Consider the following 27,880-nt stretch of genomic DNA (forward strand, 5'->3'; position numbering starts at 1 on the left):
TGGAATTCTTGTCATGTTTTTAGTTGGACGGACCAGCCCGCGGAAGAATGATCTTATAGGCCCACAACAGGATGGGTATCCTTTTAATTTGATTTCATTACGATCTCAATGAATGAGATGGGACCCTCGACGTCAACGAGAACAAATTCTTTGGGGAGCATTCTTAATATGACGTCGCTGCGAGAAATTGGGTTTAATAAAGTGAGAATGGCATCTAGATAAATGAGATCCGTCATTATGAGAAAACGTCTGACCCTCTGTGGCACAGGAAAATTTTCGAATATACGCGAATAACAAAAAAGGAATTTATGCCAATTGGTCTCATATCAGCGGAGAATGCATGAAATTACTGGGGACTCCTTATTTTCTTCCCTTTTTCCACATGAGTTTGTCTTAACAGGCAAGTATTACACTACGATAGAATGGCAAGCAAAAGTAGAACTTTTCACTACTGATGTAAAGAGAGTGGTTTTCACTATATAGTGACAACTCTGTACGTGGAATTAGCCTGTTTCTACCCGCAGCCCATACGATTAAGTCAAGCGTGAGCTTCGGAATGGAAGAAAAATGCGCCGCAAAAAAGTACAGCTCTATTAATATTCAACCGTCTCAATATTGACGCCCAACAGTCGCCAAGGAATAAAAAAACCTCACCTTTCATGCTGGATATACAAATTCCTTCTAGACTTTCAAAATATCAATGTCATACAACTTAATAATCATTAGTCAGTTTTGTAGCCCTTAATTTTCAAATTTAATAATTAATATCAACTGAACCTAGGCCCGCAACATCCTTACAATTTCCTGTGAGCATAGATTTATTCGATAAGGGATTAGATTTTATCTATATATTAAGACCATTTAATCCTTGAAAATCAGTGATTTCATTAACTCTTTGGAAATATGCTCGTATGACACTTGAACGCATTCTTGACAGATGGCCAGATTTTTTAAAGCAGTAATCTCGAATAGGAGACTGCACTTAGAACATGGTTAAGACGTGGACCAAAACTTAAAAAGTTAACTAGCTACTTACCTATGCGAGCTTCGTTTACCCACGACTAGTTGGTGATTCCTCGTTCTTCTCTTTTAAGCTTGGACTGGATTTGAAAAGACCTTTCAAAAGTCTTAAATAGAACTGTTAGATCACTTATTTCCATATACAGTGCTTTGTTGCCAAATCACATTGGTTTTGACATTAAGAAAGTGGATGAGCGTGGATGTATTATATATATTTCATCAATTGCTTATAAGTATAAAAGGCTTCACAATACACTTTTCATACTAATTAAATCGCTGAGATTATCCAGAAGTTCGAATGAAAAAGTTGAAGTTGAGCCCATTACCACATCTTTCATTAGTCGGAGTTTAAATTTATTGCATTCAGGGTAAGGAGGGAATGTCTTTTCTTTGGAAACCTTACAATCCGACAATTTGAATTTAGGAGAGCTCATAAGAGACTTTCGAGGTATGGACTCGGGACTCTTAGTATATTAGCCAAATACCATGCCCTTTAAGTTACCATACTTTGATTGTTACCTAAATGATTCGTAAATTAAATAAGCAGAAAAAACTGATGTTAAGTAAAATCTTTTTAGGCCCAAGTGAATAAATATGTGCCACAAAATTAGGATGTGAGGTGTGTCTTTGAAAAGATAGCTAATACGAGTAAGTTGAAGATATATTTCCCACGTGGCACAAGAAATAAAAAAGATTAATAGCCCATGAGTGCCTCCCAGATGTATCTCAACTGTTTTCAGGACTCATACTATTAAATTCCTCTTCATCTGAGAATTATGACTAATTTTTATTAAAGAAAAAAAGTATTATTTTTACAAGTAATTTAAGTTTTATAGTTGAAATTACAAGCGTTTGGAAAATTTAACGTATTATTTTACAATTTAACTTATATTTCATCGCTCACTTGATAAACAAACACAGTTTGCTCATGTTTCTCAATGTTGGTTTAGCTCTGAAAATTTCGGTGCAATACGTTTCCGTCCATCTGGAAATACTTAAACGCAATAGTTCAGAAATTATTTTCTCTCGATATTTTATCTAATACATGGGTTCTTTCCAAAAGGCATCAAACATGTCAACGTTAATCTGGTCTCTTTCTGACGGTGTCATCGAAATTTCTAAGGGTGAAGTGTGAGGAGTGACGGTAGGAGCCGATCGAGGTAATAAATAAATGTGTCAAGAGACATCGAGGAGGAGGACCTCCGTCGAAAACCATTTTCGCAAGAACATCACGAAGGGAGAAAGGAAAACAAGGGGTAGCGGACGGGAGAGATCGCCCTGACAGGGATATATGGAAAACTCCACAGAAATCCTTTCATGCTCTCCAAACTGTCAACCCTTGCCCATCACCTCGCTTTATTCCCCTTATTCCTTGCATCCCTGAAGCATCCAATTATTTTGGCCCTCCAGAATGGGTATCTTCCTCGAAAAGTATCACCGATGCAAGTTTCAATGCTGCCCGTTTCACCAAGCCAATCTCTTTCCTACTCCTTGGGCTGAAATTTGAACATCATTCGTCGTTAACACTCGACAATGTTGTTGATACTAAGATGGTACGCAAAGACCTTGAAACTGCTTTGCATTTCGTAACACATTCATTCTTCGATTAGGGTAAATCATTTCACAAAACATGGATTTAATCCTTCAAATAACAATTCTACTATTCTTCAGCCATTCTTTGTGCTGATACAACCAACCCTTCATACCGAGCCCTTTCGGACACCTATCAATGTCCGTCCCTCAATCGGTTGACACATTGGAACGTCAGTTTGGACGGAGGGTGTAGGAGAGGCAGGGCTGGAGTTGAGTTCGCAGGTAAAGGGAGGAAGGGAAGATTTGATTTTTGCTGGGGGGATGGAAGTGGACCCATCATTCCCTCCAAGGGGTTGGAGGGAATGATGGGAAGGATGGAATGATGCTCAGGCAGTGGCGTAGCCAGGAATTTCGCTCGGGGGGGGATGCAAAACTAGGAAAGAAATTTTTTGAAAAATAAGGTATTAAGCAAGGAGTTTTAAAATAATTTAAACGCTTTTCACTTTCGAAAAAACTTCATTTGTCAAAGAAATATTTTGCAAATTCATTTTTTCAATTTTATTTCTTTTGTGAAGGAAAATAATTGTTTTTATATCTCGGGGGGTCGTCCGGACACCCCCCGGCTACGCCACTGGGCTCAGTAGAATAAAAGGAGGAGAAACGTAGAAGTTTCACTGATGGGTGATCAGCTACATGTCCGTATGTGTCGGTGGAAATGTCAGCGATTGATCTCAGCGTATACATTTGGGTAATATTTAGAGCCTGCCGCAAGAACGACAGTAAAATTTACATGAATTGCCACAAGGAAATCTCCCCTGGAGCGGGAATCGAACCACGGACCTATGGCTTATCGGGCCACTGCACAGACCACTACGTTATCCAGGCTCTTTAGATATCTGGTCCAGGGGATTTTTTTTCTCGCGGAAATTCGATTCCCGGCCCAGTGGTATTTTTCTCATTGCAATTTATCTAAAATTCAAGCCTACTTTTATTCAAGAGACAAGAATTTTTCCGGGAGGAAACACCTCTTGTTTATTCCCAAGCCCTTTGAAAAGGCACGAATCAATACGAAATAATCAATACTGTGAGCCTTTGAAAAATTTGTTGTAATAATTTCCCGGCGAGTTATTTGCGTGGCGTCTTCTCGGTATTTCCACCGATTTAATTCGTTGTAAGCCACCAAAGTTTCAACGGACGACTCATCCATCCCCATCAGGATGAATTTAATAAGTTTGACTGAACAAAAAACGTTTAAAGGTAACTATAAATAGAAAAATCAGGTTACTCCTCCTTTTTATCCAAATTACCTTGATCTTTCCGGCCGATCAGTATTTTTCAAATTCAATGTTTCATCACGCGTATTGTTGTTTCAGGGATCCTCGGCTGCCAAGGGCGTTTTTCAGATTACTTCTCCTCATACCCATTCCAAAAACTTTCCCCTCCCCGTCCCATTCCCTTTCCCACATGCTTTCGTCATCCCTTTCTTCCCCTACAACCTGAGGACCACCTCATTCTCCGCACCCAACGTTTACACTGAACTTACACATCGCCTGCCGTCTCTGTTGTGCGGATTCTGCGCGTGCGCCGGGATGAAGGGGAGGTGGGGAAGAGAGGGGCAAATGGACCCACGGATGCCTTCCTCCCTCCTTCGCTTTAGCTCTGCTCACTCGCCCAGTGTCGGCCGAGGCGTTCGCCGAAGGGAGACACCGATCGTCTTCATCAAAGTTTTTTTCCCGGCGGCGCGGTACTCACGCGAATAGCGATAGGAGGCGACGACAAAGAGTGAAACATCCTCGCAGCAGGGATAAGACTGTTCCCCGCTGGGTGACAACCGGTGCGAGCTCAAGAGATCATCCCTGCCTTGCAGTTCTGGACAGCATTCACGAGTTTATGTGTGTAAAACTGTAACCGAGGTGAAAAAAAAGTGCAAAATTTTAAGGGGCTGAGCAATCTCGCAATCTCTTTCTTCTTACCACCATCTCGCTATTGTTTGGAAGAAATTGCTTCAAAGCGTGGCAATTCCCCCTTTCGGAAATCTCTTCACGGCTTCCATTCTTCCTCCCATCCACGGATGCAACTACTTCCCCTTGAAGAAAGTGAGGAACTCGCCGTCATGTGCAGTGGTTGACAAGCGAGAAATTGGAAGCGTAAGTGAAGGTGCACCTCATTCGCACCGGGGACTCCCCATTCTGCGGACCCGAGAGAACTGGCTCTCCTTCGGCCGCGATACGCTCCGCCGAGCACCTGGCAAAGTTTCGCCGCGCCCAGCTAGAAACTGTGTGGAACCACTCGTGACGTTTAAGTTAAATGGGAGGAAGATAACGCCGGGGGACAAAAAGCCAGAGCTATTAATAAACTTCACTCATTTCGATATTCCTCGCAGACCATCCTGTGCCCTCGCAAACAATTCATTTATAGTGAGGCAAAAAGAAGATCCCCCCTCTGAAATAAACTACGTCGCCCAACAAAAAAACTCGAGCCGCATGTTCAGAGAAAGCGATATAGAGAATCGGCAAGGGTAAATACCTCTTCTGTTCCTATAATTGGTGTAGTTATTCATGACGGTATCACCACTAGTGGCTCGGCTCAGAAAATAGGCAGGGGAGTATAAGTGGAGTGTATAAAATATTCATCACGCTGAGGAGAGGGAGGTACAAACACCGCCGGGGCTCGTTCCTGGCGCCGGCGATTCCCCACGTGGCCGCCCGGCGGTGGACGCCGCAACATCCCAGCACCCCTTCATCACTTCCCCGCAATCACTCGCTGAGCACCCAGTGGTGTTAAAGAGGGGAATAGGCTTTTGTTTTGCGGCGCGCGTGGGGACCAACGCCGCGGCAGAAGGGAAGCGGAGGACTTTTTGTGTTCTGTGCAAACGGTGAAAAAATAGGAAGGGGTGTAAAAAGAAAAAAAAAGTTGTTTCGGACCACAGGAGGGACGTGCGGTCGTGAATGGACTACATGGACAGAACCACTCGATGAAACTGATCGTGGCTCTTTGTTTTAAACGACGTTTCGCAAAAACAATGGAAGGGTAAACAGGGGAATAACTGGGGAGAGGAAGGATCGGCAATTTGTATGAGGCTCTCTTTCGCCCGCAACCTGCTGTTTACCCGCCACTTCCAACTGTCGCCGGCGTGTTTGCGATCGTGTAAATAGGTTTCCTCCAGCACCGCTCGTAAAGGGAGCGGATATCTCGCCAGTTAAACGTCGTTCTACGCCACATGAGCTATAGAATTGAAAAGGAGGATGAGAAGGAGGAAGAGATGGCGGAGAATGGAGGGAACAGACTGAGACTTGGCGATCAGTTTAGAGAGGCGATGACTCTGGGACTGGTGTAGTGACAGTGATCGAAGAAGCACGCTGTGGACAGAAGACAAAGAGCCGGAAATATATACTGTGTCCTCCCGCTGTGCTGATTGCGATTGATCGGGGTCTTCTGAGCTGAAGTCTCCTCGGTCCTCGACGAGGGATATTCTGGGCGTGTGTTGGAGAGAGGCTGCCGGCCGGAGTGGGCGCCTGCCCCACAGCTCTTTCGTTGCGGCGAGGGTGAATTGTGGCCGGCTTCTGACCGTCGACCGCCGGAGCTGCAACTCGGTACCTGCTGCTATGGCTCGCCTAGACTACATGAACCTGTTGCTTCTATTGTTGCTCCTCGCCATGGCAGTGCGGCCCTCTACGGGAAGAGGTGAGTTTAGATCACGGATATCGGGTTGAGAGGAGACTGCGGTCACAGAATTCTGTTGTGCACTTACGTTACGGGCATGCATGCGAGCGAATTTCGAATCCCAGAATTTTGGAGGAAAGGTACACCAAATAAGAATAAGAATTCATAATTCACCTCGATTTCATTCAAATAAACGTTATAAACAGAATACCCACGTCTGATTACAAAAGCTAGGAAGGAAATTAATGCTGGCATTCATTGCGATTTTTAACAAATAATTCCGCCAAGCCACGCCGAAGACCGTTTCGTTTTTTAAAATAAATGTATCTAACCAATATTTTAACTCTACCTTTTTCCTCCTTTTTTAAAGACAGAAAGTCGATTATCTTACAAATCTCTTGGAAAACTTCAATGGTTCGTCGTTCCGTTTGCCCATCGTTAGCTTTTTTGTTTTTTGCTTGCTGTCATTGATATGAAAAAAAAATTGGACAGATGCATTTGATGTGAAAGAAAACTGCTACCTTTTTCGTGTCATTTAACGTTGACTTTTAAATTTGACATTTTAGTGATTAATATTAACAATTTCGTCCATGAACGATTTACATGCAATTGATGCTTAGCGGAGAAATCATTGTATCCTAATGAGACGATGGTAGAAATATTTATCAGGTGCTTTGGAAATGATGGCAGTGTCTACCAAAGCTGAGCCTGTTTTTAGGAGATTTGCTGAGATTTGGCGTTGCAAACTTAATTAAAGCAAGGATAACGTAATGTGGGGCCACATCATAATTTAGTTTGCCGTTCAAGATAATTTTCCATGAATGAACGGTTAAGTTGCTAGCGGTCGCTATCGATTGTTTTTGGTTGAAGGTAAAGTAATTCACAGAGGTATGAGACCATCTTTCTATCAATGGATTACACGAAAACTAATACCCACTGAAACCCACTGAAAATAGTAGTCGGAGTTTTCGATTGTATTTAAAGAAAGTGTATTTTTATTATAAATCGCTATACCATATGCCTCTCGTGGGACAACTGAATCACAGCACAGATTTCTTGTATCTTGCTTCTCACAATTTCATAATCATTGTGTCAGTTGAATGCTACTCAATAGCCATTAAATCGTATTACCCACTAACGTCGACCCACTCAAGCCCCAAAAATACACGATGAATACTGATTGTTCTTTGACTTATGAGTTGCAAAGAAGATATCGATGGCTAAGTTCTAACAACACGTATCTTAAAATTTGGCCGGTTTGACACAGGTATCTTAAACAAAGTGTAATAACATTAAACAATAAAACTAAAAAAAAAACAACTCATGTTGGCAAATGTATGCTTATTTTTCAGTTTTATGAATTTTCGGTTTTTAATGTTGGTGTAAAATAAGAAAAAATAAATCGTTTCTTTGCTCTCTTGAAAAGCTGCTATTTTTGAGCTACGTTTCGAGATAACGTGCTGTTAGACCTTAGCTATCGATATATAGTATGCTAAATTATACTATTTTATTAGTTATTTATAGGTGACTGGACAAAAAAATCTCTCAAATAATAATGGATATAAGTGTTGTTTGGTACATGATTGTGGATTCGCCCTCCTACACCCCACACTCATCGTCGAATGCCGTTCTTCTTTGGTGACTATCCCATCTCCTGTGTCTCCACTGATATTGGTTCCACAGGGTACATCCACAAGATCATCCATCCCTTTTTCCTTCTATCCAACTCCCTCGTACCTACCTTCAGCATCACTCATACGCTCCTCTCCCTTCTTCCCCGTCCCTCCTTTCATGCACGAACACCCAACCACCCTCCCGGCAATTTTTATTCACACGAGGTTTGTTAAATAAATAACGGGCACTAAATTTTTAAATTTCCCACGAGTTTAGAGAGACCGATTGTCATTTTTACTATTGTGCTCGTACACATGCCTTTGAAGTGGGATAAAATATTCAGCTGTATTCACTGTTTACCTTGTCTTTGGAAGCCGCTAAGGTTAGGAGTTTTTTATGAGCTCCACGATTTTCGGCTCACACTTCGTTGTTTGTTCGCGAATTTTCGCCCAAAAACAATGATCTAACGATGCCTCAGCATCCATATTTCCCAGACCTGGCCCCGTGTGACTTTGCCCTATTTTCAATAACAAAGAGAATCTTATAAAGTGTAGTCGTTTTCCAAGCATAGTTGACATTAAACGAAATCGTTGGCAGAGCTAAAAGCTATCCCAAAGATTGACTTTGAGAAGTGTTTCGAAGATTAAAAGAAGCACTGGCGCAAGTGCATATTATGGGGAGTATTTTGAAGGCGTCAACTATAATTTAGACGAATACATAATACTTTTTAGGACTTCCTCCCCTTTTCCTCAATAGAATGAATTCCCCTCCATCCCCGCAACCCCACCCCCTCTGAAACAAATGATAAATATTACAGGAGCATAAACGTTCCCGACCCCCGAAGTCATCGATGAAACTAATCCCAAATTCCTTCTCCACCCTAACGCCCCGTGGAAATCGATCGGCCCTTTGAATTTTCTCACACCCTCCACGAAAAAATTTCCCTTCTTGTCCCACAAAACGGAAACAAATCTCCCCCTCTTACGATGGACGCTCCAAACTTTTGACGGCGTGGGCGTTGGTCTCGGCCGAGATGGTAAAAATGTAAAATTCGGGACTCGCTCGAATTCCCCGCGGGTAAAAACAAAGGCGTGCTTTGATAATGAAAGATTGTGGGAGGTGCGTTGCCGGGGAGGTGGACGCGAGGGGATTGAAAAGTGATTAATGGAGGCTGGAGGTAGGACGAGTCCGAGGTTTCTTTATTTTCTATATTTTTGTGCTGGTCTGCGGACTTGTGCTCGGAGGGTGATTGTGAAAACAGTGAATGGAGCGCATAGTGGGGGGGATAGAAGACAGTTTTGTGTTGATGGGAAGCGGGAGGAGTTAGAATATGAGGGAATAATGATGATCAAATCATCAGCTGGCGGGAAGAGCAAGGGTCGAGCTTTGCCCGGCTGAAGGGAGCGGCAAAAGTCGAGACAATAGGTTAAATACACCAAAGGGTGATTGTTCACCATGAAAAAATAATTGACTTAGCCAGGATTCGAACCCGGATCTCCCGATTGCCGGTCAGGCGTGTTAACCAATTCCACCACCACCGAAGCTCCCTATGAGAAAATGCCTTGGTGGTGGAACTGGTTAGCACGCCTGACCGGCAATCGGGAGATCCGGGTTCGAATCCCGGCTAAGTCAAATATTTTTTCATGGCGAACTTCATCCTTTGGTGTATCTTAACCTATTCTATTCTATTTGGTGTAACTTTGCGCCTGTGCGCGTGACTGCGAACAAAGTCACTCGTTCCTGCAGTGCTTTGGACAATAGGTTAGCTAGGAGAGCCAACTGACCTCTTTTTGCGGCCGTAAATGTGGGAATAATGCTCAATGCGCCTGCCAACTTGTATTGGTGGTGCTCCCCCCTTCCCCCCTTATTGCATGTTTTAATACCAAAAGAGCACCTTTCGCCAATTCAAGCGATCCTCCCCCATATTTCTGTCACGGAGAAAATTTGTTTCCCGAATTATCTCTTCCGTATACACCTTGGATACAACTACTGGCTCGCCGCAGTAAATTGTAAGTTATGGCTTCGGTCTCGGAATTATGGAAGTTAATTGGTGAACAACATTGCAGTAAGGCACACATATAGTTCTGTAATTTAATCGGGCTGCAATGAGAACTACTATGCGACCTCATTTTGGGTCGAGATTCTGTGTCCAACCAAGGAAGGAAAAAGGCCTCGTTATTTACTTGTAGCATTAATTCACCCTCTCGTGTGATAATTCGTTTTTATTTCACTACAAAGATCAAATGATATAATTCGATAAAAAATAGCATGACATTACGGTGAAAAGTTGATGACAGTTATAGAAGTGAAGCACATTACTGTTTTTGTTTAAAATTTGTACTAGCAATGACATGTATTTGAAATTATTATAAATAATTGGCAGGTCGTGTTAAACTTTGCTTTTATTTCACTACTATGATCGAGTTGAATAATTCGAACTGAAATAAGAATTGAAATATGAATATGACAGCGAATAAATTAACGCGCAAAGCTTTAAATTTTTGATTAAAAACATATCAGAAAAATTAAATGATGGATGCATAACATTAACGTTTTTGGGGCATGCGTAGTTGCTTTTCATTAAAACATTTTGATTTTCCGAAGCCCTGGCTTACCCAAACAACTGCCGCATATTTTATTTTTACATTGAGTTTTACTCGCTGAATACTTAAAATAAAACTTAAAAAAAACGAAGAATGTTCATTATTTTTTCTTTAATTATAAAAAATATTTCAGCTCGTGTGATATTTATTTTTTACTTCGCTGCACGATCTAATAAATTAACTCGACGTTAAGTAAAGATGATGTAACAAGTATGACAAAGTTAATGACAGTTGAAAATTTAAGCACGTTATACGCGGTAGTGTAAGTAATTCGTTTGAAAAAGTTGCGATGAAATATATTCGGTATTTATATTTGAAATACACGAGTACATTTTTTTAACTCAAGATTATCTTTGACCAGCGGTCCTGGCTGCCTCTAAAATTGTGCTCTGTTTGCCTGTATTACTCTTAACATACAAAAGAGCTTTCAATTTGGTTTGTTTTCCGGAAAGATGCTTAACCTTACCCCATAAGCGAATTTCAAATTATAAGCTGATTTTTGAAGATTTCTGCTTGAAGATGAAGTTTTAAGATCCCTCTTTAAGGAAATAAATTAACTTCTCTAGAGAGAATTTTTAATTATATACGATGATGGAGGCAATTGCTTGTACGTCTTAGTTATCGAGGCACTTTTACATCGATCTTTACGTACTATACAATTGATATATTATTCTCCTTTCCTTATTTTATGATCCAGCATTCCAAATATTTTCTGGGAAAAACAAAGGATACTTAGCAGGAAAAATGAACCCTATTTAATGGGAATTTACGAGAGAAGGGCGTAAAATCGATTGAGATATCGTGATATTTCTTGAAAATTATCCATCTGTAAATGCGCGTGCAACTGTTGACAATAGATCTGGCTTTCCTACATCAAAATTCCAAGTTATTCAAACGAAAAGTGCGGGAATACCAGGCGCTCAAAGTTGTGCAACTTGATTTTACACGCAAAAAATGGGTACCTTATTTAGAAAAAATTAAGTACAGGAAATACTATGGAGCCGAAATTTTTTTTAAGTAAATGATCCTACGTAGAAATATAGACTCTATCGTTTGCTTTTTGTTGCCTTGACGTTGATTGCTTCGTTTACACGATAGAGCTACTCAAACTCGGGTGTCTTGCTTTTTTACAGACAGTAATGGATTTTTATTTTGTTTGACTGGGTGGCCGCGGAGGTCACCGCTGTCACAGTTGGGAGGTGGTTGCCAAGCCGGCCTGCCGGATAGATTCCCTGGTTGAGTAATGCCCCGTTTACACTACGCACGTAGCGATGAGGGTCGCAACTACACGCGCGTTTACACGTTCTTGATTACCATTTTTATTCAGAGCTGCCATCGTTGTGGAATTTCGTCAGTAAACAGCTGACGACGTGATGTGTGAAGGAATTGATATCCACGAAATGAAATGGGGAAATGATATTAAGGTTTCCATGTGGTAAGACAAGACCGAATTGATATAGATATTAAGACCTACGATGGTAACTCTGTGCGTGTACATGGCGTTTTGAGTGTACAATCATACGGACACGTCTTTGGTAGATACGTGCGGGGTAGTATAAACGGGGTTTAAGAGACGTTAGAGGTGCAGAAGCTGATGTGCCGATAGTACTCCGACGTATACTTATTAGGATATGCTCGAGTGAGATCGTTTCATAGTTTCCGTATTTTTGGGTTGTGCTTACTCAGAATTACTACTCGCTTCCCTTCCTTTACAACTTTATTATCTAAACTCTCTCCCTTATATATCACGATTTCCAATGATGAAAGGGGGGACACTTAATAACGGGTGCATTATCAGCACCAAGTATTCTGAGGGAATCACTCCTTTTTCTTCATTCCCTTTTATTGTCTTCCTCCTTCCGTGTGCGAGCGGAAGGATTCCTCCCTCTCCGTTCTCCCACTGGCGCCCAATATTCTCTTTTTCTACTTTGCTTTTGTTTTTACTTACGTTAATCCATGACCCAAGCTAGCCATCGGAGGCGATACCGTCACATAGCTGCGAAGAAAGAGGTTAATCAAAGGCTAAATTTTAAAGTACAAGAAGAAATAATGAAGCTCAAGTAACTCATAGCATTGAAGCTTTTGGAGATAAGAGAGTATATGATTGACAGTTTCAAACCGGATAAAGAACGCGAGAAAAACTAACGTATAGCCAGGAAGTCATTATTCAGAAAACAACAATTTAATACTAGTATAAGGTTTAGATACATATTTTATTTCCGAAAAAACACCATCTTTGAAAAGAGTGACGTGATTCGACATTACGTGTGATTTATTTCAACACCCACGGAGGTTCAGACAGTGATGGCGACGACGACCGGTGGAAGCCGCCCAGGGGAAAGAGAAAATGGAATTGGTATTTGTAACACAGGTTGGGGGGTAAATTAGAAAGATTCAATCGCGCGCAAAACATTCCATTTCGGTTTGCTTATCCCAAAGGAAAACACACGAACCGCATGTTTTATGATGCCCGCCCACCCTCTACTCTTTGAATGGTCGTATTTCCGATACCCCTCCTCCCCGTTATCCCCGTTCCACAACCCTTTGCGCCGCTGGTGCAAATTGCCTCCTCGCATCGACGCATCTCTCTTTATTATATCTACGGATCATTTTTTTGTCCTCGGATTCTCGATGTTATCGACGCCAAAATCCACTGCAATTTACACTTGAAATGGGAATCGTTGCGGTAACCGGAGGAAGGGAGGCCACTATTCGCCAATTGATATTGCCCCCACTTTCAAGCCCATGAGCCTGCAGAATTTTTATTCATTTATTTATATCTTATTTAAATTCTTCCCCCCCCCCCCGAAAACAGCACTTTTTGGCATTTTCAACGGAGCTACAACAAAAAATTGTCCCTTTGGACTCGAAGCCTTCTTCGAACTCGACTTCAGATTGGGAGGTGAGTCCTGTGGCCTGCTGTCACTGATAAAAAAAAACTATCATCCGTTGTGGGGATCGAACCCACGACCTTTGGATTAGAAGTCCAACGCGCTATCCTCTGCGCCAAACGGACAGGTGAAAGAGATTAGAGTCATATGCACTTACATGTAATCATTTGTGAAAAATAATCTTTTGTATCCACTAAATCCCTCACTTGGTCATGAATCAATACATTCCGATAACCGCATGGTAATATTTATTTCAATGTAAACTCAGATTTTGCCTACCAATCAATTACTAAATTCGGCACTGACAACAAGGCTTTTGATGGTAAAAAAAACAAGCAGCGATATTAACAAAGTTTGGGTGAAATTGAAGGTCAAATTTGCTTTTTAAATCGAAAAGTATACAGCGCATTTCATTCAAGTTACATGATAGAAAGCTATTTTATTGCTTTAGCCCAAATATATCTACTTATAAAAGAGGAAAAATAAAGTCAATCCGCTGCTAAGTTATACTTCATTTTAATGGAGAAAGCAGGATGAAAGATTTTATCAATATAAACTATTATTTCTATTGGCGCTGGTAAATATCTTTTTTATGGTAACTTTTAAGTCCGCTCCTTCCGGAATTCTTGGAAACGCTCTCTATCTGTTCCATTGATGTTTTCCTTCACAAATCCTGGTCCTCTCTTCAAAGTAAGGAAAGATATATTACCCGTAAAATAAAAATTGTAAACGCGATGTGACCTCGGTGGCTATCGTCCGGGCGATTTACTGTTCACGTTAGGTGGAAAGAAGAAAAGATTGGGAGAGAAGGGGGCGTGGAGTGGGGAAGGGGTTTTTCCTGTGAACTTGGTGGTATCTTTGGAGTGGGGGAGGGACCGTAAATAAAGTATTCGAGCAAGTGGAGAGAATAAAGTAGTGGCGGTCGGGCGCATTGGAGTGGAAGCGACGGAGGAGATTGGCCGGAAGACGTTTAAGGGACAATGGATAATCCCCCCGAAAGTCGCGGCGTACAAAAACCGGGCGGTTTTGAGTAAGACGGCGCAGGAGGACAACGATGCAAGCCAATGTTGTTAGGCAGGGGAGTCACTGAGCTGAAACACCGCTGGGACGTGATCCTGCTATGCCCAAAGAGCATGCATGCACTGGCGACCGGGTCAAGGTCCTTATAGCCGACTTTAACTTGGAGACAAGCTTGTGTTACGCTTCAGTGCCACTGTAACGAATTTTTACGAGTCCGACAACTCCGGATATTAGTTTCATAAATAATTTTATTTATACGCGAAAACGTTGGAAAATGGCCCAATATTTTATGTACATTAATAAGGTACATGAAATGTTGAACTTCGCCTCATGTGGAGATCGGCCACGACTTTTGATGAACCATTGAAGGACGGAGAGCCCCTCTTAGCAATTAAGAGAGAGCAAGGAAAGGTTTAGCAGTATAATTTTTGTTAATGTGGTATTTTTCCTTGTAACTGCATAATTGTACAGCTTGAAATCTTCACAAATGATTTATCGAATAGCAGTGGTACTATTATATCGCAAAATAGCAATTCAAAAACTCATGCTCTGCTTTATAATCATTTGTTCTCAAAATATGAGTGCAGTACTGGAAGATGCAAAATGTCGCTATGCATTTTCGTACGAGTTGCAATTGGTACTAACTAACCAAATTTTCTTTGATGACATTGGAATGAATGTGCATCCTAATAGGTGCACGAACTAAAGCAGATAAGCCAGCTCCATCAATGCGCATTCTAGCACCAAAATAGTATGATTGGAAGATAAACGTACAAAGCTTCGAAGGCTGAGTCAACCATTTGTGAGATCTATAAAGGAGATTCTGTAAACCTTTATTATTTTCAAGGGTTGAAAGACGATGTCAACTAAGGGAAAGAGCCACTTTTTCCGTTGAAGCTAACGGATGAAGCTGAAGGATTATCCTTATTCATCGTAGTGGAGGAAAAGTAATGCGTGGGAAGGCTGAGTCTTTTTTCTAGTCATAAAAAAACAAGGGATCGCAGGAAAGGGACAGTGATTGTACGTTAGGAGGATATGAGGGAGGGGGATTCTTGCGATGACTCGATGGGGTGAAAAGAAAAGGCAACGAAGGGTGTTTTATTTGGGTGAGTGTGTGTGGGTGTAAGGGTTGAATCAGGGCGGAGGAAAGGACTGCGAGACCGGAATCTTTGATTTAGCTCCTAATGCGACAGTGGCGACGTCCGAGGGATTCTCCCGAGTTATCCTTTGGGATTGGACGGTGAACGGAAAAGCTCGCTGAGTCACCTGATTTTCTGGCCTAAGGGATTACGAGACTGTCCACTTGAACATCGAGGTTACTTATTGTTGAGTTCGCCCAGAGAACTCAATCGTGTCCCAGGAGGTCTCTTTTGCTTCCACTTGAGAGATCTTTATATATACGAATGGTTCCCATGACAGGCCTTAATTTCCCAGTTCACTCGGAAAAAGAATGAAAGGAAACTATTGCTGAATTTAAAAAATTGGAGTCGAAAACATTAACTTTGAAGATAATAGCGGTCACAAACGAAAGTTGTACAAACAAAGAATTTGAAGAGAAATTTTTTATCAATTGGTTCAATGAAGAGAAAAATAAAAAAAATTTGGGCTGATAAAGGTCTCTATTATTACATTTACAAGTTGTTGAACGACAAAAGAAAAGAATGATAAATAATTGACGAAGGCATGGAAAAATATATTTTCAACCTGAACGCTCACCAAAGTGTTCACTTCATCATTAAATCTTCTATGCTTATTGAACTTGTCCCTTAATATTAATACTTACCACTGCAAAATATCAAACGCAATGGAAAAATCTTTTGCTATTCCACTATGAGTGAGATATCATCCAAATAGCTTTATTCTTTGGTCCGTAAGACCTTGACTTAACAGGAAATAACTCCCCATTATAAATGTCTATCTCTCCCAAATAATCATTTAAAATGTCATAGAAAATTATCCTTGGTAACTTCCTCCCATCATTAGTTACTAATGGAAAATGCATTTATTGATAACAGTATGCTTAATATTAATAGTATGCTCAGAGGCAAATATTGGCAAAAAATATATGAATTTCAAACCAAAACATGCGATTGACCTTCTGGAATGGTAGAAACACGCTTAATTGATTTTTAATTAGATTTAATGAAGGATATTTAATACCCATTGTTGGTAAAGAGCGACTAAAGTTAAAATAATGGGAAGGAACGTTTTGGTGGTAAACTGCGAAAGAGATACCTCCAATGAAAACATGGAATTAGTGAAAACCTGGAGGTCTCCGGTGGAAGAAGGAATAGAAATAAATTGAAGGAGCTTTTAGGATAGTAAGGGGGACTGAGGTGAAGGAAGGTAGAGAGGAAGGTGTGTCTGTTTCTGTGGAGCATTTGGCGAAGAGGAGAGAGAGAGAATTCTGTTGACGAACGCGAGCCAAGGATAAAGCTCAGGGTGGTGAAAAAGAGTGAAAGAGAAATGGTGGGCCTGTGATGCGTCGAGACATAGGGTGCACTCGAACACGTTTAGCTCAGTCAAGTTTATTCCTTTGAGTAGCTTTGAGGCAGAGATTTATACAAGGGAAAACGTTTCTCAACCATGTGGAAAGCTAGGGTAACGGAATTTCCTTCTACAAGAGAAACAGGACAGATATATAACAGGTATATCTCAATTTTTAGGCAATATAAAAATAACTATCTACACATTATGTGTTTTATCATCGCTGTCAACAAATGAGAAAATATTTTATGGTTTGTGTGTATATTTTTTCATTGAATAGCATTCGGTTGTCGATTTATTCCGCTTCTCAAGCGAGGTTGTCGGTCATGATAAAATAAGACAAGTAATTTTACTTCCTTACCATTTAAAATCATTGCTGGCTATTGGTTTATGATAACTACGATAATGTTGATATGTTGGATAAATGCTAAAGAAACTACTTTGGAAAATGGGAAGTAAAAAATTATAAACATTCACCCAAGATCAGCGTAACCCAAAAATATAAATCGAATATATGTAAATTAATTACAGAATAAGTTACCTCTACAATGCCAAGTTAAAATTTATATGCATGTCTAAAATTTTAAAGCTGTTACATTTTAACTATTAATTTCGGTAATATATGAAAGAGAAATTACCTACTATGTAAAAATACAAACACCTTCTAAGATTATTACAGCTGCACAGCAATTCCTTTTCCGTAAATTAGCGTAATTATTATTGAATTTTAGTGTAAAGGTAATTTAGATAATTTCATTTCAATTCTATTTGTGAATATATATGTGAATTCCACGTATTAAAAAAATAATTTAAAAAATAATTGGATTTTTAACTTGAACCACAGTTTATTTTGTTATCAACATCAATAAAATCCATATGGATGAAAATAGAAAACGGGTAAGGGCTCTAGGAATTTGCGATCCAATTTTTAAATATTCCTTCGAAACTTGAACAGCTGTCACCATCAATTTTCTCGATCGAACCTTTTTCTTTCATATATCATATATAATGGACATGGAGTTCATGAGCTCTAGGCATGCGACGATTTTGAATATTATGGATTGAATACAGGAGATTGTAATGCATTATTATTGGCTCATCATCCTTTGGGATCAGAGACTGGGAACTAAAAGAAAAAAGAGCACTTTCCCCTTTCACATTGTTCTCCTTATTTTTTTCCGATTCCCTGTCTTCGTCTTTGGTTATCTCAACGACATTGCTCTCTTCCTCTCCACGAACATTTTTATCGTTACCAATTTCTTCCGCGATGTCTGGAATTTTACATCTCCCATCATTTCTTCCGACGATCCTCAGGCCAAAACCGCATATCTGTCTCAACTCTCTTTCCTTTTCGTCGGGGGAAAATGCCCTACAGTGACGATCCTGATCTTGCCTCACCCTGTGACCCTCTGCATGCAAAATCTCGCATCCTAAATCCCGAGTGATGTTCTTATTCGATAAAATGAATTCTTTTCAAGCTATCAAGAGATATTTTAAAGTTAAATTTGTGTCAAAGTTTATATGCGATCTGCGATAGAGCATCGGGAAAATGTGCGTCAAAAAAGGAAAATTTCCCGGTGATTTTTCAATTTAAGCATGAAAGAAATAAAATGATAATACTCGGATGAGTGTCTACATTTATTGATGTAAGACTTTAACACTTTCCCGGCGAACAGAATATATATAGACTTTTCTCGAGATTCTGCGCATATAATATTCTGTAAGAGCACCTACGTTTCGGGTACTGACTCGTTACCCATTCTCACGGCTACAAGAATACGGTAGCCGTGAGAATGCGTGACGAGCCGGTACCCGAAACGTCGGCGCTCTTACAAAATCTTACCTGCGCGGAATCTCGAGGAAAGCTTATATATTTATTAATTTTTTTACCTCTACAGTCACCATAAACGCTAACAAGTGTAGACATATAAAATAAAAGGAATTATCTTAGCATTTTAATGCCTTGGAAGACATCTACCTTCTTCATGAGAGACAGAGATTGCCAAACATTCATTCGTTCGGCTTGCAGAAATACTTATGTAAATTTAAATAATTTTTCTTAACAATCCTTCTTACTTTGGAAACGTGCTGTATGGACTAACGGCACTCTTATGAGGCAATATATGTCCACATCTTTTTTGAATTGCATCTTTAGTACCGTTCATTAATCCAGCATCGGGGCTACCCTTTCTCAATAGAAATCTATCGTGGGCTCAGATGGTAATCCTTGTGTCTCAGGCAAAATTCCATCTATTCCGGATAGGGCATTGGAGTGAGGGTGTTTGGATATAGTAAGAAGGGGGTAATATTTGAATGAGGGCGAGAGAGGTGATCCGGAGGGTCCTGCCTCCTCCACAACCTTTTTACTCTTTAAAATATTTTCTTACCTAATATCTATTTACAACCGCATTGATATGCAATAGGATATAACAATAACCGGAATCATTTAAGTACTTTAAGTACATTTGAATTGGAATTCATCTATGGTGTAAGAATGAAAGACATTGGTCGTCAAATAAACATTCATTCGGCTTACAAAAATCCACAGCGGTAGGTTCATAAATTTGGCTTATTCCCTCTCTCTAATTCCCTGAAATAAGGGCGAACCTTTATATACTTCCTCCTCAGAGAAAATAATACTTCTTACTTGAATTATATATCAAATACCGTTCATTACACACGTCTCAAAAGAAGGCGACCGATTGCACTCTTGAGTGGGTCTCAGGGAAGGAGTCATGGATTGCGAACCCGTATTAGGGGTGAGGGTGTCTGGATAGGGTGAGAACAGGGTGTTGCATGGGAGAAAGGAGGAAAGGGAAATCTAGGCAGGACATGTATCCCCACGGGATGACTGATAATTCTCATCTGGGTCGAAATAGAGAGGAGAGTGGGGGAGAGTATTATATCGTAGAAGGAAGAAAGGTACACAACCGGAGACAGAGTTGCGGGAAAATACGAGGCACGGAGTTGCAGAAAGAAGGTATACTCGGTGGAAGCGTAGGCATAGGTACACGGAAGGAATTTGAAGTATGATAGTGGTGTGGGATTTCTCCTTCTGTGAAGATAGAGAGGAAATGTGTTTCCTGGAGGGAACAACGGACTGAAATGGGATCATGTCTCGTGGGAGTCATACGGAGAATATTTTTGTCATGAAATTTCGTTTTTCTTCGCATGTTTTACGAGTTTTCCCGCGTTTGCACTGGATTTAATAATTTTCCCAGAATCGTATGGGGTTTTCTTTCCTCCTCCGTCCAATGTTTCTTCCATACCCTTAAAAATTTCTTATTCCTTGGATAACGTCTTCCCACTCACCTTATTTTCATGATATTTCTTCTTCCTTACACTCTTCCTCATTTTTAAAACTCTCCTGAGAGTATTTCTGCCCCATATTTCGATCGGAGATACACATACAAAAGCAGAAAATAAGAGCGGTTTTTGGGAACTGCGCTTCCTCCCACGCTCTGTTCGTGGCTTCGCTTCCGGTTTGATGAGTGTTCACGTCGTTATAGCCCTCTAGCTTTCACCGTGTTTTATCGCTCACCCAAGTTAACATCCTTGTCGATGGATGCGCGAATAGCAGACATCTGCGATGCTCTTGTTTATTAGTTCGCTTCATTTACGACGTAGTTTCCTCCTTCAGTTTTTTTTTCGTATCCGTTGTTCCTTACAGATTTAATGTCTTCCTTCCATGACCTCATAAGAAAGGTTCTTAGAAGTGCATTTTAAATTAACTTCCTTTAACTGCCTTTTGCAATATCACCTCGTATGAATATCCTCAAATAATTCTTATCTCATGATTTAAAGATACTGATAAAAGTATTATTACGAAACGACAAAAGATGACATAACCAGATTAATGAACTTATACATTAATGCACTCCGACCATAAAGAAGAATATTTTTCCCTCAAAACTCAGTCAATTGGTGCTAGATTCAGGTTAAATAAAGTGTGATATGTTACCGAAGGGATTTCAGGAAATTCAAATGGCGCTTGTATGGAAATGTATATGTTTCAATCCGGATTACGATGACCTTAAAAAACAATGAAACTGTCCGATAGATGCATTAAAAACGATATGTCCCATGAGTTGCAATATGTTTTGGATCAGTACATTTTAATTCATCATTGAGTAATAATTCAAAAGGAAACAGGTTTAACTTTCATTTTAAATTAAATAATATTCAATTATTGCAAGTAGCAACCAAAAAATGTGATTGCTAATTTGTACGGAATTTAAGACTTAATCTAAACTATTTCCGACATAAAAACAATGAAAATAAGGAAAAATAACATGCCGAATGGTTTTATTCACACCGAAAATTTATTTTTAAAAATACTAAAAAAAGTTTTATAATAATTTTATACTAAAATATATTAAATAATATTAAAATTTAATCATGTTTTTCACGTAATTCTGCAAAAATACCGTATTACTCAAAAACACCTCGCACTTATTTCAGTACTAAATAAAATGAGCTGATAAGAGTTAATTACTTAGGCTTGGTTAAGAGGCATTGATTAAATATAAGAGTATTTGATTCTGGAAGTTATCATTAACCATCAAGTGTCTTTTGGATTAAAATAGTTAAGAATTGAATTCTTTTATGCATTCAATTTTCCTGAGCTTGAATTTTTCGCGATTTTAGTATTTCGTTCTACATCGTAATTGAAAACGATGATTCCGAATTTTGCATGCGAGATAAATTTCTTCCCTGCATTGAGTGTATGGTCTTCCCAAGTATAAGTACCCGGTATGTAGAAATTTTGAGTAAACCAAAAGGAAACAATTAAAAAGGTGTGGTACTTTGCACACAATTTATTTAAGACGACCGGTTTCGTCGCAGAAGCGATATCTTCAGGTACAGAAACCGTAATTTTTATTGTTATTTTGTTGATGATTTCTGTACCTGAAGATGTCGCCTCTGCGACGAAACCGGTCGTCTGAAATAAAATGTCTGAAAAAGTAACATACTTTTTTAGTTGTTTACAATGGATTTTCACAAAGTTAAGCCTGAAACAATCGGGTTTAAACCAATAGTGTTTTCTTTGAATACAACTAATATTGTGAGATGTATGACCCAATGGCATTGAGTAGTTGCTTATCACATATTTCCTCTTTTCTCCCATTCCTATGTGCACGTTATACCGTGTTTGCCCTAATTGCTCAATCATAAAACAAAATATAATTTTTATTCCAAAAATCACAGCCAGATAATACACCTCAATAGTTTTATTTGTGAAATCCTTAACCAACGACATTGTACCCAATTGAAAAACGAAAAAGGTACGCGCGTAACCGCGGCCAGGGACCTTGTCGATGGCGCCGAATAAAATTGAAGTCGGCACCGCCGCTCGTTCCCGCTTACAATTCCCATGTCCACGTTCCGTGTTCCTGCCTTTCCTGCCATCATCTGACGACCAGGGGACCCATCATACGCCGACATCACACGAACCTCGTTCCGATCCCACTACCGATACTTCCGCGCAGTACAACCTTGTCCCCGATATTGATCACTCGTTAATCACAGGAATCCATACACGGCTCACGCCACGACCTTCATTTATTTCCAACATCGAACTCTTTTTACCCTTTCCGTGACCCGCAATGTATCTCATACTTTCTCCTACATCCCTTTATCCCCAAACTGCGACCGCGGATTCGTCGTGTCGGCCGATGAATGAAAAGAAACTCAAATGAATTCATAAATAATTTTTGTAAACAGTTGGTTTCCGTGATAAAATTAAATCCAATAGAAGTTTTCAAATATATTTGAACAAATGAGGGAAAACTTCATCGTGCTACGAGGTCAAATAATTCATTGCTGGCACCGTAAAAATGAAATAAAATTACTTTCCTCAAATAAGAGGTATCCTGCGAAGAAAATTACCAACGCCGATGACACCAAAGGGAACTGGGTCATGAAATATATTGCAATTACACGAGATAACCAGATTCAATAGGATTTTAATACTCACTATAAAACATACGCAACACTAATTTCCCAAAAATACCATCCAAATGGCTATCAATATGCATCTGTCATAGGAAGGTGGCCACTGGAAATACCCGCTTAATATTTTGTGTACTGCAATACGCTTTACACTGTACAGTCAACGGAAAAACTGAGTAAAATAATCATGAGTATGAATAAATCATAAGCAAAAGATAGTCTTGGGAACTAGCATCGCGGCAAACACAAATATTTTTTTGTTGGTCGTTATATCATTTTCTGATCAATCTTTGCTTTGAAAACAAAAGTTTTTTTTGAGAAAAAATGTAATTAATAGAAATTTCGAGAGATTTCTACTCGCGGTGCCGAACAGTCTTTTAACAGTTTACTAATCTATTGGACTGTGCTCACTTGTCTGCACGTTAGTTTCCCGTGGACTACAGTCCATTAAGTTTTAAAGCTCTCTCCTTTCCGCCATGCTCTCCTGTCCATCTCCCTTCAACCTTTTTGTCTCTCTCGCCTCTTTGGGGGCATCTGGCTATGTAACTTCTATGAACTTAATATCTCCATCAATTATGAACCTACCAACACTCCACCATTATATTCCCGGTTACACTTTCGGCGGAAAGTATACCCTGGGTTTTCTCAACATATTTCGAGTAATAATGTGGAAGAGCTAAAGTATGTAAATGAAATTTTGTTAGAAGATTTGTATCAATCACAAAGATCTTCAAAATAAACTATGGTTTCTTTTTATTCTAACAAAAAGTTCGTCACGTAGAAAAAATTCAGCCAAAAAAGATAATTTTGCGTTGCGGAAAACTAACCCATTTGTTTACTTTCTGCATGTTGCTACATCATTTTAATTCAGTTAGGTTTTTCTTCGCACACGAGAAGTTTATTTAAGGGGGAAAATGCTAATTACCAGGCACGCAGAGAGAGTTCTATACGCGCTGACTAACAGCTCGCAAACAATTGCTAATACCCTTCGATTATGCTCACTTGTCTAAACGCTAGTCTCTCATGGACTCTTTCCCTTTAAGTTTTGAAACTCTCCTCTCCCCGTCATGCTCTCCCACCCATCCCCTCGCTACCTTTCTGTCTCTCTCGCCTCTTCGGGGGCGTCTTGCGTGAAAATATCGGGCGCGACGGACTGACGCCCCCACCCCCACTACCCATCACCCTCCCGACCCCTTCCACGCTAGCAGACTCCTCCTGCTTCCATCTACCTCGCCACGCCTCCTCAACAAATTCTCCTTTATTTTCGGCACCCTTTTCCTGTCACACCAACCGCACCTTCAAGAAATCCTTCTCCCCACGTCCTCGTCCTTTGATTTACCCCAAAATCCCTTCAGCACTCCAAGTTCCAAATGCCCTCATCTTCCTGGAGAATTGTAATAAAGTAAGTATAAATTGTGAAACAATTCTCTTTATGTGAGTTATTTTATATTTGTATTGCATTATTGTTACCAATATAATCTGCAGCAATCAATTAATTTTTTTTCGGAGAGATATCGTGGAACAACATATCGAATGATTAACTAAAATAACGTACTGACCAATAATTTTAATTTAAAAGCTAATAGCACATGTTTTGAATGCTATACAGTAATCATCAGGTACTGATTATTGGGCTGGATTTGTGGGCAGTGCGATATCTTTGTTTATCATCAACAGCAATATTTTGGGTTAGCTATAAAATATTTTTCACAGGCCGTAATTACGTCACCTCTGTTTCATAATAATGTTAATTATGAGCCCCTAAAACACTTACCTCATTCACATAAAATATACCTTATGGAATAAAGTATCTGTCTCTCTTGAGCTTTTTAGTCAACCTCCTTACGCAAAAGAACGTATGAAGTTACCAGAATCACAGCGAAGCGATATGAATATTACTTGATGTAGAAGATATAAAATAAACTGTATTACACTGGCTTTATTTTAATGGACTTTTAAATCGGAGGCTATAAATTTGCAAATTTAATCCATTACAATTTAAAATACACCTGGTATATGCTTCACAACATTTTATCGCTCTGCCCCACTGCACTCAGGTCTTTTACGTACCTACCCTTAGGTTAAACCTTTAAACACATCTGCAACAAACTTCTCCTCTTCCCTTCCTCCTGCCACCCCTCATCCAACAACCCTCAGGTCGTCCACCTTCTAAGTCCATCTCTTATCAAGCAACACCCATTAAGTCGTCCTCCTCCTAAGCCCATCCCACCTCTTCCCTCATCAAGCCTTCAATCATCAGCCATCCTCCCTCTCTGAAGCCCCTCTACACACATCTTTCCTCCTGCTCTTCAACCGTTCCAACTCAGCCTTCAACCCGGTAGAAGATCTCCTCCAACTCATCCTTTGTGCAACTTCGTCAAATACCCTACTTCCTCCCAATGGATTTCTAACCCTTCTGCTTTTAACGTGCGTCGAAGACTCTGCGATTTGCACCAATTTGTCTGTTTCCAGCTCCTGTCTTTCCCCTTTCCATTCCATTTACCTCTTCTTTGAGACGACACAAGGGTAGGTGGGATTCTGTGAGACGCAAAGAGGAGAATTTACAGGGGAGACGTTCTGAGTGAGGGTTCTGAGGGTGGAGGAAAGATAGAAGATGAGGAGACGAAATGAACCTCGAACGGCACAGGTAGATGCCGAGATTCAAGAGCTGAATTCACATCAAGTCGTAGGCTTCCTCGAAATCTCCTTGTCGGAATTTGTAACATCAAGTATTGCGTAGCAAAATTCTCTACTGATGATTCCCTAATGAGATTTGTAAAACCCTTGTAAGGCCAATGATAGACGAGCGGTTCCTGTGCATTGAATGAAGAAATTCTTCTTCCACATTCTAAAGAATAATTCATCTTGAATTTCTCAAAAGTCTCTCTATTCAGTGTATGTATTAGACTTAGATCTCCTGCCCTAAATGGTGATATGACCTCTGCTCAAATTTATACTTCAAAGAGGAAATTATGCCATTATATCTCAGCTTACGAGTTATTTCTGCATCTTAAAAATGCTTCCTGATTTTAAATTTAAGATGGTTTTATGGATCGTAAAATATGCATTTTAAATTGGAAATTTGATTTGGTTCTCAAGTAAAAGAGATGAAGCCATAACTCAACTACAGTAAATCGACTAAGAAAGCATATTTTGAGAATATCGCGGTGTAATTTATATTTAAGCCTCAGGTTTCAATAATGTATGACGTTATCTGAAAAATGAAGTAAAGCCACATTGTATACAATTTAAAAAAAATTAATGTAAACAGTTTGAATCACCTGAATCGTTTACTTTTACCACCTGCAAGATTATGTTTCTACTTTCCCTGTTACTGTGCCGTTTGTGTCATGAATTTGCTGGTATGCACCATTGATGAAAATTCCTTCAATATTTCCTGTCTAATAGATCTTATTGTTAAAATTACCCCTTTGCGTTGATATCAATATCTACTCCCTGCCCTTTCGCGCGAGTCGTGTTAAAGTTGGTAGACGTTTAATAGGTGGAGTGGCAATCGTGGTTTGCGGTGGAGAGAGGGATTTGTTGCATGATTGAATTATCGCCATCTGCCGACCAAATTGGTACACCACAATTTGTGCAGTGACCGTCAGGTGAATGCGTGCCTGTAAATTGAATGTGATGGGTTTCCTCTCCTTAATGCAAGCCACCTTTACCACCACCCTCGTACTTTCTCCCGTCACGCCATCCGATTACGTCCGCCACGTCCAAATTGTCCAAGCCCCACGCCCAGAATTCGTGATCAAATGGACTTATTCATAAGAAGTGATAACGAGGAAAGGAAATGATATCATAGAAAGGAAATGATGTCATTCAGCTTCTTCACGCAATTTTCCAATCTCTTTCCTTCTTCAACTCTCTCTTGGTTAACCTAGACAAATTGCCCTTCTCTTGTCTTTAGAATTGAAAGTAAGGTTACTACAAAAAATAGGAAATACAAATGCAGTTGACGAAATAGTACCATAGCTAAGCTTAAATACGACGTTTTATAGGTAATAAATGCCTAAAAGGTACTATATATTCAAGGGTATTATCAATCCACTCAAATTTTCAGCATACAAATTCTTACCAACCTGCATTAGCAATTAGCATATTTTGACATTACGCTCCAGCATAGTTAGATTTCTTTCATAAGCAACTATTATTTTAATGCTCACTTTTGCTGAGAAGCTACTATAAATATAATACATCTTCATCGACTCTGTAATGAAAGTAATGTATTTGCTCAAATTCATCATTGATAGAAAGTGCTGCGATATCATAAACATTTGCCAATTTTAAAAGATTATGATCACAAAAATCACTGTACAATTTAATTTCATCACCGAATGGATATGATATATTTGATGGGTAATTTTGGTTAAAATAAAGCTTATATTCGTATAAAATCGTATCCGGCTCGATTTTGTGGAAGTTCTTTATATCCATGATAAAAAGAAGAACACAATGGTAATTTCCACACTTTTAATGTCACAACTCAGCAACCGACCATGGTTTCAACACGTAAGTGTCATTTTCAAGGTGAAAAAAACCCAGTACTCTCTCGGTATATGTACCCAGGCTAATCATTTATGCCTCTGTAACCATTTTAGCAATTTTGACATACATATTTTACATTGTATTGACAAAAGGGCTTAAACTAGATTTTATGGAAAAATTCGAAATTGCCAATAGCCCGGATGGACTTTGTAATGGTGTTTTATTTTGTACTGACTCTCCTTTGTTAAAATGCATCCCCATGACGTCAAAACCCTGACCTTCATTCCGATCCACTCGATGTATGCTTTCGTCCTTCACTCACTTGTTCACCAAAACCGTTTCCCCTCCCACTCCCCCGCGGCTAATTCCATATGCCCCCACCTCCTACCTCGGCCTGGGTATATATACCTAGAGAGTACTGGGTTTTTTCACCTTGAAAACGACACTTACGTGTTGAAACCATGGTCGGTTGCTGAGTTGTGACTTTAAAAGTGTGTAAATTACCATTGTGTTCTTCTTTTTATCATGAAAGCTTATATTCTCATTAATTGAGGATTTTGGCGTCTTTTTTTTTAAGTTTTGAAGTTTTGGAGACTTTCG

The 27,880-nt window shown here is 39.7% G+C and overlaps 1 protein-coding gene and 1 non-coding gene across 2 annotated transcripts in view; one reads left to right on the plus strand and one right to left on the minus strand.

Annotated features, from left to right (window-relative positions):
• The first annotated feature begins 4,141 nt into the window (after positions 1 to 4,141).
• LOC124167892 overlaps positions 4,142 to 27,880 on the plus strand; it is a 97,444-nt gene continuing 73,705 nt past the window's right edge. Inside the window, exon 1 of the mRNA XM_046545954.1 lies at positions 4,142 to 6,237. Within this exon, the coding sequence (XP_046401910.1) occupies positions 6,159 to 6,237 (79 nt within the window). The 5' untranslated portion in view covers positions 4,142 to 6,158. The remainder of the gene's footprint in view (positions 6,238 to 27,880) is intronic.
• On the minus strand, positions 13,377 to 13,449 carry Trnar-ucu. Its single transcript has one exon. It is a non-coding gene; the product is annotated as a tRNA-Arg (tRNA).

The sequence above is a fragment of the Ischnura elegans genome, chromosome 1, assembly GCF_921293095.1.
Source record: "Ischnura elegans chromosome 1, ioIscEleg1.1, whole genome shotgun sequence".
In the NCBI taxonomy this organism is placed as follows: Eukaryota; Metazoa; Arthropoda; class Insecta; order Odonata; family Coenagrionidae; genus Ischnura; species Ischnura elegans.